This window comes from Echinococcus granulosus (assembly GCF_000524195.1).
Source record: "Echinococcus granulosus chromosome Unknown EG_S00121, whole genome shotgun sequence".
NCBI classification, from domain to species: domain Eukaryota; kingdom Metazoa; phylum Platyhelminthes; class Cestoda; order Cyclophyllidea; family Taeniidae; genus Echinococcus; species Echinococcus granulosus.
This window is the reverse complement of record NW_020170501.1, coordinates 101944-114731: the sequence shown is the minus strand read 5'-3', so window position 1 is coordinate 114731 and position 12788 is coordinate 101944. Positions and strand designations below refer to the sequence as shown.

The window sequence follows — 12788 nt, the reverse complement described above, 5'->3', positions numbered from 1 at the left end:
CACACAACTGACAGGAAAATATAGCCACTAAATTTGTTCTGTTTTTTGGGTCATGTTTTCTGCCTACATTGCGTTTTTACGACTGCCCAATTTTCTTGTCATAGCCTCTCGTCACATATACGTGACGGGCGGGCTTTACCAGTCTGAGGCAACTGATTGCACAGGATTGGCCGTATACACACAGACAAAGTTTGCAACAATGAGAGAGATACAGAATATGCCTTATCAAAGCCGATTTATAAGACTTTTTCCCAGTTTTTCTATTCAATTATCAAATTCGACAATTTTGTGGTGCTACATGCGGTGGCACAAAAATTTGTGTTTCATTTCTGCGTTATTTTCTTTCCTATTTTGCAACTTAAAGTGGGCTTTATTATGCTAAGAGATGCGAAATAATGACTTTTGTTCTCTTGTCAAAGCATTTCGAGGTGCGCCCTCGAGAGTGAATTACTACAGTCCAATAGGGTTGATTCAAACAAGCAAAACCACTGCAAGGGGAAACTATTACAATTTTCCGTTTGGAATAGTAGTATTTTTTTCCAGATATTTATCTGAAAAAAAATTGAATGGATCAACTCTGCAGTGAAGGAGTGGCAATTAGGCATGACTTGACATGTCATTTGGCTATATCCATCTGACAAGCAGATTGACCTCGTGACCTAGCGCAAGCGGTTAAGGTGGTAATGTCACCTGCGGGCATAAATGTCTGCCATTCTCGGTATAAAAACCTAATATTTTTACCACTTACGCCATTTTTGCATTAATCGCCTGACAGATGAGAGTCTATCCACCTTGTCAGCACCACATCCTCGACCAAGACCGCATCTCGAAGTCTGCTAGAAGGGCAGAACAAAGTCATCTGTCAAACGGATTTGGCTTAAGGCATCACCCTCTTCATGAAGACGATTTACACGTGAATGTGTCCACCTATGGGGACTGTCTCCCCCACCCTAGCTTCCTCTCATCCTGTGGCGGCCTGCAAGGTTGGCGATTTCTTCAGGAGCTGTCGGCTAGATGGATCTCAGCCACCATACACCCAACAACACCCAGAAAACAGTTGTCTAGACATGAATAGGCACTTGCCTTGGAATCTCGGAGATATTTAGTGACTCCTTTACAGGTCACCAATGGCACGGCGCTCTTTCATGAGGTACTTTAAAGACGAGGTGAAGAATTCACTGCTCACTCCAGGTCTTTGATGTGGTTTTGGGTGGTACCATGTGCTTAGCAGCCTTGCATGGAATGTCTCATCCCTCAAGTTAAACACGAAGAAAACAAGTTTTTTATCTTTTGATAAATTTTTCATTGGTTAATGCATCGTGCAATTTTCTCTCTACCAGGAATGCAGGGTCCGTCCTTCCTCGGTGGGATCGGTCTACCAACCAGTGACTCATCAAAAGAGGCGACCACTTGGCTCCATTTACAAATGGTGCGCTTTTCCAACGCACCCCTTTTAAAGGGTAAACAAATGTGACAAGAAGTTTCTGCAGCATTTACCAAGTTCCGAAGGCACTAATACGTCAGGCATGTTCAAGGGACAGGAAAAAAAGGAGTACCCATTTGTGGGTGTATTAGTAACTCTCAAGTGGAAGGCTAGAAGTACGGAGTGGTGCAGTAAGGAGATGCCTAATCGCCCAGAAGTGGTGCAAGCATTTCAAAGACGACCATCTCCTTACAACCTCGAAAGTCCCTGTTTGGCGTGAACATTGCAGAGGCGGCTGCAGCTGACTTCAGGTGAATACTGACTATGTTACAACCAGAGCATTATACTTAGGATCATTAGCCTTTGCATCACATCTTTGGTCAGCTAATGAGAATTTATTTTCCCTCCTTTCCCTCGATGGTAAAATCTGACATTTACTAGGCAAAATTCAACCAAATTTGGCTAATTCATCCAATTTTTCCCCATTTCTGCATAAATATGCAGCCACTTGGATAGAACTTGCAAGAGTTAAGTAGCAATGCATCTACTGATGCCATCAGCATTATAATTTTTTTTCATCATCACTTTTTTTTGAAAATGGCTGCTCTTTTGCATCGCGCATTGTCTCCCTCTCTATCTCATTCAGTGCCTAAAAATGCGCCTTTTAATATAAATTCTAGGTGCAGCAAGGCTAAATTTATTTTTATTTTTATGTATTTAACTTGAACATAAATTTCTTTCAGTTCTCCCCTTAGATGCACTTTTTTGGATCGTCGCAAAAACCATTCGCCTGGTGGAGAGTTTTATAACTGTGTGGAAATTCACAGCTCACCTGTTAAATTCCATTTCCCTTATTGGCAAATTAAAATTTTGAATAATGTTAGGCAATGCCTTAGGAATAAATTTATAAATTCACCCTAAAACCTAACAAAATCTCGCCATGTCATTAATGGGTTTCATTATCATCATCGACCAATCAGGAGACAGCAAATCAACAACAAAAAAACTCGTGATCACATTACCAGCACTTTTATGAGGTGTTAATCTCTCCACAAATGGGGATTAAAGTAAATCGTTTAACTCCGTTCCCAGTAAACTCCTACTCTGATGTACCACCCAAAAATCTGTCGTCTAAGGCTGGTTAACTGCCGGATCAAAGAAGTAGAAAGTGAAAGTTAGGCTTTTGGTAACCATTCAAAATTGCACAGGTTTCTCCCTTGTTTCCCTTACGAAAACGGTGGCGTAGGAGGAGGGAACACTTGGCAAGACCTCTTACAGGATTGATGGTAATTTACTACTTAAGTAATTCAGTAGAAATGTACACTTGAGGAAGTGCGTTAATAGGCTTGGTGACGTTGAATGGCGCGGTTGCGGAGGGGCCCTTGACAAAGGCCCGGTGACGCCTATTTTGCGCACTATTCCAAGTGCTTATTATGTTACTTCAATGTGAATTCGACGCATTTTCGTGGCAAGGGTGTGGCCTATTATGTTACATCAATGAGGGAGCGTATCGTCAGAGTCGCACCAGGTGAGAGGTAAAAAGAAGTTCCTTTCGGAGAACGAAATACAGCATTTTCTCGCACTGCTATTTAGCAGACTTAATCTACTGATCAAAGTTGTCACAGTCATGTTTTTTTGTGGGTCAGATCATCCTGTTTTGCTGTACGGACTCGAATAGAGCGACCAGAGGTCGCAGGGGGTCAGTTACTCTCTAACAGCGTTCCAACTATAATGCTAAATCTTCAAAAAAGGTCAGTGCAACCACCCTGCCCTAACGCAAGTGTAAGTTCAGCCTAATCTCAGAGCAGAGTCCTGTGCACCACATATTATCCGATGGAGAATGGAGTCTCGTCAACGCAGATGCAGTGAAGAGCACTAACCTATCCTCGAAATCTTTTTTCCCATCAGAATGAAAAAAAGTCTTTTTTCAGCTAAAAATGCACCTGATTGCGACTGTTAAGTAGCTACCTCACACAAGCATACAGAAGAAAAGCAAAAAAACTGCATAGAAAAAGGGTAAAGATGGAATGGGTCCACTAGTACGATCTCGCCGTGAATCCGTTCAATTTAGGTTGATAGAACTCCTCCACCATCAAGCCAATCAGTTCAGCCAACTCTGCCTCCAACTCAGCCATTGATCGTCTACAAAAAGAAGGAGGTAGTTAAGGCCTGTTGAATGGGCTCTAGAACTGCCGATGGAGGGGAAGAAGGGACTCACTTATCACCCGGTTTTCCACAGAGCTCCGAGTAATACTTGATTTTCGGTTCGGTTCCACTGGTACGCAATGTCACAATCGCTCCGTTGTCAAAAGTGAAGGTTATCATTTGACTCGACGCACTGACTGGAAGTCTCTAGAAGGACAAAAGGTAGATGAGCACCTTCTTGTGTAAACCCTTCTTCTCTCCCCCTCCACCCCCGGCCTTAATAAGCTGGAAACTTACAGCCTTCTTATCGGGATATGAGCTGTCATAGTCAACGGTTAGATCACGCACACCTGTCACCTTGAAACGACCACAGGCGAAAGGATAGTGACCACCCCCGGGCATGCGACGCAGGCGCTCAAACATTTTAACAATCTTTGGTGGTTCGTAGCAGAAGTAGTAGCTGTTGTTAGATACATGCTTGCCGTAGCTGTGGAGAGAGGAAAGTGACATTTATGGTTTGTTCCAACCCAGCTAACTGAACTGCGTGGTTGTGACCCGGTGAAATAAACCGAGTTTACGGACGCCTAATGATAAGCTGGTCGTGCGTACAGAGGAGGAGGACAAAACGGGCCGGCAGCATAATTCACTCTGGTTGGACTTACATGTCAAAAATGTGGTCTAATTGTTTGACTAGTGAAAGATTTTGGTTGTAGAGGTGAGAGGTCATCTCACACACCGCGCTGAAGGCTCCAATGCCGTCCTTGTCCAATACAGTGGTTCCACACATGAACCCGATGGCTTCTTCGAAAGCAAAGATAACCTCACCTCCCTTTTGCATAATCTCGTAGGCCTTATTGGCAATCCATTTGAATCCAGTCAAGGTTTCTTCAAAATTGAAGCCCTCCTTTTGTGCAATAGCGCGAAGGATCTTCGATGACACCGTACTGGCAATCATGTAGACCTTGGAGACTGTAGATTTGGGGAAAAAAGGACTAGTTCAAGTCGGAGTAATGATTGGATAAGTAGAAAGAGGAGGGGAGAATATCTTACGATCGGCGTGAGGATTGCGTTTCCGCCAATTTGTCCACATCCACCATCCCAGTAGAGTGGCCAGTTCGTTTCCACTGAGAATTTTCCAATTGCCGCTGAAATTAGTTGATGTTGGTCAAGCAATGCCTACTTTTAATCAGATAGAGGAGGAAAAAAAGACGAATTGAGACAGACACATTTGGTGAACAGGAGGTAGTACTCTCGCCAGGAGACACAGCCCCACGAATATGGATAAACAATGGATTTGTCGGCGTCAAAGTTTGAAAAGGAAGTGAAGTGGTACCACCCCTTGTTATGGGCGCAACTCGCATGAAGACACACACGTACAACATTCGTTTTCAAAGTGTGGCGGCTTAGGGTGGTACCCAAAAGGAGGCCTTGATTATCTGTTTCTGTTTATGATGTTACTGGTCCATTAGATAACTAGTGCGCGGTAAGGGGTAACCACTTAGCCAAAAATCATTTTCCAACACTGCGTGGTGGGGGTATGATGGATAAGTTCTACGTTTATAGACGTTCGAGCATCACCTCGGTAATTCTATGCATGCATTAATAAACACAACAGAGGGGCTTACTCAAGCCATAAAACTTATGCTAAGGTAGTAGACAATGCATCAGAGAACAAGAAAGACGTGGTTAGGTAGTTTTGATTGCTCTACCAAGCAGAAGTGAGACAAATTTTAATTGAATCTGAAAGATTTAAATTACCTGGGCAATTTCTCAGCCACAGCCATACGATCAGCATCAGGATCATTGGCACAGATGACAGTAACACCGGCTCTGTTAGCAGTGGCGATGGCGAGTTCAAGAGCAGACTTACCCTCCTCTGGATTGGGGAATTTGACGGTGGGGAACTCAGGATCAGGTTTAATCTACCAAAATGAGGTTGATAAAGTAACTAAATACCCGAAATTACCTGTTCCTCAACCAGGACGAGATGTTTAAAACCAAAATGATGAAAGATTCTTTGGGCTGCAGGGGCACCAACACCGTGCATGGCGGTGTAGACAAATTTCACATCAGATTTTCCATTCTCTTCCCTAAATAAGGGGCAATAAGTGAGATGCAAGATCATACTCGGTAAAACAAATGGTTTCTTTCTGAACCTTCATATATGTATCCTCTAACTCAGGCATTGGATCCAGGCAAAGAGGGTTTTTCGTCACATCTTCATACTGCCAAGAGGTCTCTTGTGGTTCGAGGCTCTGAAGAATAGCACTGGCGATCCCTTTATCATGTGGAGAAAGGATCTGTGCGCCATTCTCCCAGTAGACCTTGTAGCCGTTGTCATCTTTAGGATTGTGAGAGGCAGTAACCATAACACCACAGGCAGTTTTAAAGTGTCGGACACCATAGGCCAGTAAGGGGGTAGAATTAAAGTCTCTGAACAGGTAGACCTTCCAACCAGCACGAGTGAAGATGTTAGCAGTGATACTAGCCCATTTCTTGCTGTTATGGCGTCCGTCGAAGCCAACAATGATCCCTTTGGGTTTCAGATAGCTGTGATTGTCGGTAAGATACTTGAGCAACCCCTGAGCAGTTTGAACGATGGTAAGATCATTCATTTGAGAGTAACCAGGACCCATCCTTGATCTAAGACCCGCAGTACCAAATTCCATCCGAACCATCAACAATTTCCTAAGCTTATCCAAGTCATGGCTCGAAGCAGCCATTGCGGCAATTTGGGAACGGGTGGATTCATTCTATAACTATGTGAAACGAGTCTCGTAGTTTGCTTACTTTGTCCCACTTCAGATATTCTTCAACCTTTGCCTTTAGTTGCGGGTCCATATCGATGACGTTCGTGATGTGTACAGAAGCCAGATCAAATGTGACACACACAAACAAGTAGTAAAGGGTGACCAATCCGATAAAAGGAAATGGAGCTCTAGGTGAAATTCAGTGCATCTAGTTAATATAAACTAGACACTCCTAATAAAAGAATCTCTTTAGCATCTAAAAACATCTAATTTGTTTAAATTGGCGCAAAACTTTATTAGTTTGTGATCTACGCTGTTGTAGGGTTGATTTATTGGCTTACCTAAGGGGCAATTTTATGACCAACTGAAGAAATACCGATGTTTAAAATTTGTTCATAAGTACCCGTAAGCACTACAACAGCATACATAATTGTTTTAGATCATTTAATTTTCCTTCTTTCTGTATCTACTTTAAGCTGGCAGGGACATTTTTAATAGCTTTATACGGCTATCACGGAAAAATCCATACTGAACTATTCCTGACGGCTCAGCTCCGCTAGAAAAACCTATTTTGACATCCCCCACAGGTTAGTTTTTATGCTACCGATGCAGCTCTCCTTTCGGGTCGGAATCACTTGCCACCCCCACCAGTGTAGCGTCCGGGTCATGTCGGAGACGTAATTGTAATACGATGGTGGTTTATCCCTTGGTAATGGTGAGGCGCCACTCTTGTACCTCGCTGGGTGGCCTGACCTTCAAGCCATGCCAGTAGTCCAAACACCCCCTCTGTACCGAATAAATATTCTGCCCGAGTATTGTTTCGTCTCCCGTCTTCAGGGAAGTCTCGGGACGCTACATAATAGCGCGTGGTATGAAACACTCACTGGCGTACAGAAGAGATGGGACACCACTAACGTGATCTAAGGGCCCCGATAGAATATTTCAGCCCCTGAAACTTAAGGCTATTCCCATAGATAATATGCCCTCTCAGTAGTCTCGCTGAGTTAGTGTACTACAACTGTAATTGGGAGAAAATACCTTGAATGTGGTGGATCCGATGCCTGCGTCCCCCGACTAGCACCAAAACGCCGACCACAACCCCTTTCGCTTCCACCGCCTGTCACCGCCCATGTGAAAATACCTTCGAGAGGGGGTCTATTTTAAACGCGGCTAATTTACACCAGAACTGGACCCGTAACTTGATGCACAGCTTCTCGTTCTTCCTACACAAAGTGGCGGCATTCATCCAAAACTCTCTGCAAAGATTGCAATTGATACGATAAAAAGCGCGTGAAAAAAGTGTATATTTGTTCGCTTATACAACAATGACACCGTCGCCACAAACACCAACGCGTAAGCCGATATTTACAGTTGACTATGTGCGTGCCTATGAGCGGGTGAGTTGGGCAGCGGGGTATCAAAACACGCCGAGAGGCAAAGCTGCCGGTGGGATCTACAAAAAGCAGAGGAAAAGACCCCGGACCTCGCTCAGTGTCTAAAGCTAAAAGCAGTCGCGAAGAGCGAATGCTTTGATCGACCACTAGAAAAGTTTCCACCCAGTGGGTTTCAAAAATCCCTAGCGTAAAAAAGCTACTTAAAGGTCATGCAAGCGACAGAAGCTGAGACCGTGGTAGCGGTGAATGATGCGTGGAAGGATGGATGGATGGATACGAGATGGACGGATTCAAATCCACAAACAGTTCAAGTAGCTTCAGGTGAAGGCAAGCCCTTTAACACCACACAGGACAGTGAGACATTGAATATTCAAAAATTCAAACCTACATAAAAACCCATACGAGGGGGCCGAAATTGACCGCAACTTCAGTTGGATGGTGGAAGAGGAATAGTGGAGGGCGAGGCGATGTTATAGAGCCGACTGTCATTTGATCGCACGAAGGAGGTTGCCTGCTCCTCCTCCAACGACACGCATGACCAATTACTGTTATTTGGCACTGTCAGTGATTGACTCTTCGCTTCATCTGATCCTACCTTCAACTCAAACTCTCCCTCCCTCATTGTCCCGTCCTTTACTTTCTCCTCATCTAACGACGACTCTTCCTGCTTCGACTTCTCTGCTGAAAGCAATGAGGGGGAAATAGAGGAAATAGAGGCAAATACGGGGTGATTAAGCAACGAAGACTCCGCAAGTATTAAAGTCTATCTCCCTAACTCTTCTGCCCTAATCAAACTTTTCTCAATTCAAATGCCTAGTTATACGTTGACGACGAGTACTCGAAGTGCTGCAATGGTGACAACGGTGTCTGGATTTCGGCGACTAAATAGTCAGCACAAAAGGCCATCTCAACCTCGTATTTGGGGGTAAGAAATGACACCAATACAAAGCCAATTAGCTAAGAAATGAATGCAGACCCATCAAAACCTACAAAATGTGTCATCACCTCATCCTTGTATTTGAGATTGATATATTTGACTAGCCTGTGATGACTGACTCAGAAAAATGACAACAAAGCGCGCCGAGAAGGGAAGAAAAAGCAAGCTAACAATGTCACCAGCTACGTGGTCTCCCTGTAGGCCTATAACAAACTCGCCTTAAAACGCACATTTTAAAAGAAGGCAGGATAAATGAACCCTACCAGACGCGGAAGCGAGAGGTGAAGGCCTGCGTGTGTGCCTCGATCGCGACTCGTGTGAACGTCGCCGCTGTCGTCGATGGCGGGAGGAGGAGGTGGTTGCCGAAGACGAGGAGCGACGTCGACGACGGGAGTGTCGTAAGTGACGGGAGGACCGAGGAGACCTTGACCGTGACCTTAGACGGTCGCGAGAACTTCTAGAAGCGCCGGAGATGGTAGTGGTGGCGGCTACTTCTGTGGGTGGTCGGGCATCAGGAAGCTGAAAGTAAAGGACGTTTGACGTTTATTATTGTTTGGCCTGCCATTCGCTGGTGGCATGGAGACGCACTCCCTCTGCCCGAATTAATAATCTCCCAGCCCTTCTGTAGACGTAGGAAGGAGCTACTTTTATACTCGAGGGCAGCGTAGGGAGACAAGCTCGACACTTTTAACCCCTTGGGATGGATGACTGAGTCCGAAAAAAAAAACACTGTCTACATTATTTCTGTATAGTAAACAAAATGAAAGATCACTACTAACCACCCGTGTCCATGTCACTTCCTTATTTTCAAACGGTCTAATTTACACCTCTGGGAAAGAAAAGGTGGATCAGAACTTGGAATATGGAGAATTATCAGCAAGAGACTATGGAAGATGGAAATGAGACAGAAACTTCCTCTCCCTCCCCAATCTAAGTAAGGCATAAATCGTCTCATAAACGTCCTATTGCGGCTTGAGGTCCTGCCCTTCGAGGTGTAACGAGCACATCTCGGCCACAATTTATAGCAGACAATTTCATCTGTAGTCCACAGAAAGCAAGCATTAGACTACTGAGAATGAAGCAGTGAGTGCCCTAAAAGAGGCTGTGGAAAAAAATAGTTTGGAGACAATCCCATCGTATAACGTACGTTGAATGAAAAACAGATGGATAATGTTTGAAGTTTACCGTCAAATAAAGAAGCATGCTCAGTAGTCTCCATGACCTTTTCCTTCCAATTGATGGAGATGCAAACGGCTTGTTAACCACGACTTAAAGTTGTTCTTGACATGTAAACTAGCAGTGTCGACTCGTACTTCTTCGTTAGCATGAATAAATAGTCTCCATGAGCGTGATGTGCCTAACTTTAAGTAATTCATCACTAGAACGGGATTGTTTGGACCACATCTGGGTGATAAGTTCTGCTACCGTGCAGTGCACTTTCTCCAGTATTATGAAAATTTTACGAGAAGCCCTGCAACCTGGCAACCAGATTCACTTCCAACACTCACTTCACATTCAAGGAGGGTTCAAAGAAAGAGGGGAAGTGATGGGAACCACAAATTAAGAGCACCATACTGGCAGACCAACGCATGATCGCTCTTTATAAGGCATGCCTTTCCCGAGTGCCCTTAAGTGGAAAAAACACGTCTTGGAAGATGGGTCGGAAATTTGACCGATTGAAAGGGGAGGGGACGAAAGATGAGAGACGCTGCCATGTGTAAATCTCCCTAGAAAAAGAAATTAATCCAAAAAAGGCACTAGTTATGGATAAAATCCTATTAAAACCCACAAGGAACACCACAACAAGTGAATTCGGAAGACCTCCTGGAGAAATGGCAGAGGATCGTGCCGTCATTCGCTCCTACCTCCTGACTGATTTCAAGTGAACAGGTTACTCTCGTGATGGCTTACGTCAGAGACAAAAGAGATACCCCGAAATGAAGTACATTTGGGCGAACTCGTTCAATCCCTCAAGGCTTCGGGTCCCCCAACCCTTCCAGCACGACCAAATAACGAGGCTACTTGCCAACTTATTTATCTGTAACGTTCCAAAGCGGTCAATATTCACTCGAATTAAGCTTTATTTCCTAAGCAATTAGAAGCGTACTAACTCCCGACTACACGACTAGAGATATGACGAAGTTATCAAGTTTATATGCCTCATTTCAGATTTCAAGGCAGAGGCTGTGATTTCCATCCATCTGCCATGTTTCAGCACCCACTGAATGACTAATTACGTTAGGTTAGGCTTAACGCCCAATTAGCCAGTTATGTCAACGGTGCTGCTGGCCCATTAATCCCTTTCACAAGCACAATTAAGTTGCCTCCAGATGCTTTTTCTGTAACGCCTTCAGGAGCAATTTGAACGTACTAAAAACTACGTCAACGTCTAAATCAACCCGTTTATCGTAACTCTTATCGAATATCGTGGCCTTGAGCCACGGAAATTCTTCCAAATAATTCTGCACATTTATAACGCCATTCCCATTTCCGCTGACAAAGTCAGCATTATGTTTTTAGATCAAGCTTTTCTTAGAGCGTTACAATACGCTACACCCCTTTTCTGGGAATAAAATCCACAATTTCTAGAGTTTAGCCATTTCCCATCTAAGGTGAGTGTCCATACAAAGTGGCCGTAGTTCACCTATTATGAGAACTTGTAAACCCACTATTGGTCAGATTCAAATGAGGCATTAATGTTAAAAAAGCAGAAAAAGATTAAAAAACAGACCTGTTCTACATCCATAGAAAGCAGCTTCGCAGTGACAGAAGCAGCAGCAACAGCTGTCGCTGCGGGGAGTTGACTAATCACGGGGTTTGTATTGATTCCATCAGGTGGTGAGATGGCCTTTGTGACCCTCAGTAGCTGGCCACCCAAGTCAAATCTGTTCATGCTCATGACCGCAGCCGTTGCAGCTTGTTCCGACTCAAATTCAACATAGCCAAAACCTCGATGAAAGCCAGGGCGATGTGGGTCAGGTGCCAAACTAAGGTTTGATAGGGTTAGTAGTCAAATCGGCGAACTTACCGACACATGGTAATCTTTCCAAAGGCCTCAAAAACCAACGCGATATCAGAATCTGAAAGATCTAAGTGCACACCAGAGACATATATGCGACTCTGAAGTTTATAATCATGGATTAGTTCTGCCATAAATGGCGCTGCGTCAGGAAGGTTGCTAGGCCGACCAACTTTAAGAAGACGACCACCAAAGTTTGAACCATTCATCTGCTCAATCGCCAACTGAGCTGCTTCAGGATACTCAAATTCAACGAATGCAAAGCCCTTGTGCTTCTGCGTGACTGGATCCCAACTCATACTGACATTTTTTACAGGACCAAATGGGAGAAATGCTTGTTTGATCATCTCTTCTTTGATATCGTAGGCGATTGAGCCAATATAAATCCGATTAAGCAAAGCAAGAGTCTGATTTCTGCGTGCCGCATTCATCTGCAGGCTTTGAGATTGCTGAGTTTGTTTAAGAAGAACTATTTTAACATTTTGTTCCATGGCATACTTTTTCGCACGTTCAATTGCATCCTGTTGTGAACCTTCAAGTTTTCGCAAAACGAAAGGAATATCACGTTTCTCGGCACCGGGGCCATTAAAGACAGGGCCATACGCCTCGATGATGACGTCTTCGACAGGAAGACCTGTAATCATCCTCCAGAGGTATGTGGGAAATGCACACCCAAAAGGGTACGAAATTATACTATTACTCGACTGTAATTGGTTAACTTCGGAATTGTGGCCACAGAAAATGTTTTTTTAAATAATTGCTTGAAAGTCCAAAAAAGCTAAGTTGTGAAAAAAAATTAGTCAAACAGTTTTTTTGCGCAACCACGAGAGTAAAGAGGCTTCTGAAGAAACCCTTTTTAAAAATGGGGCGGAATACAATAAGTTCATAAGCTGTTGCATGTCGCTGTCAATTTTTTTCGTTTTTTGGGTCTATGTGCAAAGGAAGACAAATTTGTCACAACACCATTTAGGACGCCCTAAAACCAATCGTTTTGAGCCCAAAGACTTTCATCAGAATGTCCACGTAGTGTTCGTTGGGCTTTCGAGGTGTTACATTGCTTTTTTCATTTGCCTCTTACCTCTTTAATTAATTTTCAGTGAGCTTGGCGTTTGTTAGGCTT

At 43.9% G+C, this 12788-nt stretch overlaps 2 protein-coding genes across 2 annotated transcripts; both read right to left on the bottom strand. All coding sequences in view use genetic code 11, as the record gives it.

Annotated features, from left to right (window-relative positions):
- Positions 1-3459: 3459 nt before the first annotated feature.
- EGR_08839 (Phosphoglucomutase-2) lies at positions 3460-6291 on the bottom strand (the record flags this gene model as incomplete). The annotated part of the gene is made up of 8 exons (XM_024498088.1): positions 3460-3565; positions 3642-3775; positions 3866-4055; positions 4231-4537; positions 4619-4713; positions 5327-5490; positions 5535-5658; positions 5696-6291. The coding sequence occupies 8 exons, from the start codon at positions 6289-6291 to the stop codon at positions 3460-3462; spliced, it is 1716 nt and encodes a 571-aa protein (XP_024347490.1).
- Positions 6292-8139: 1848 nt separating this feature from the next.
- EGR_08838 (Poly(U)-binding-splicing factor PUF60) lies at positions 8140-12312 on the bottom strand (the record flags this gene model as incomplete). Its single annotated transcript, XM_024498087.1, has 4 exons — positions 8140-8393; positions 8913-9168; positions 11381-11636; positions 11678-12312. The coding sequence occupies 4 exons, from the start codon at positions 12310-12312 to the stop codon at positions 8140-8142; spliced, it is 1401 nt and encodes a 466-aa protein (XP_024347489.1).
- Between the last annotated feature and the right edge of the window lie 476 nt (positions 12313-12788).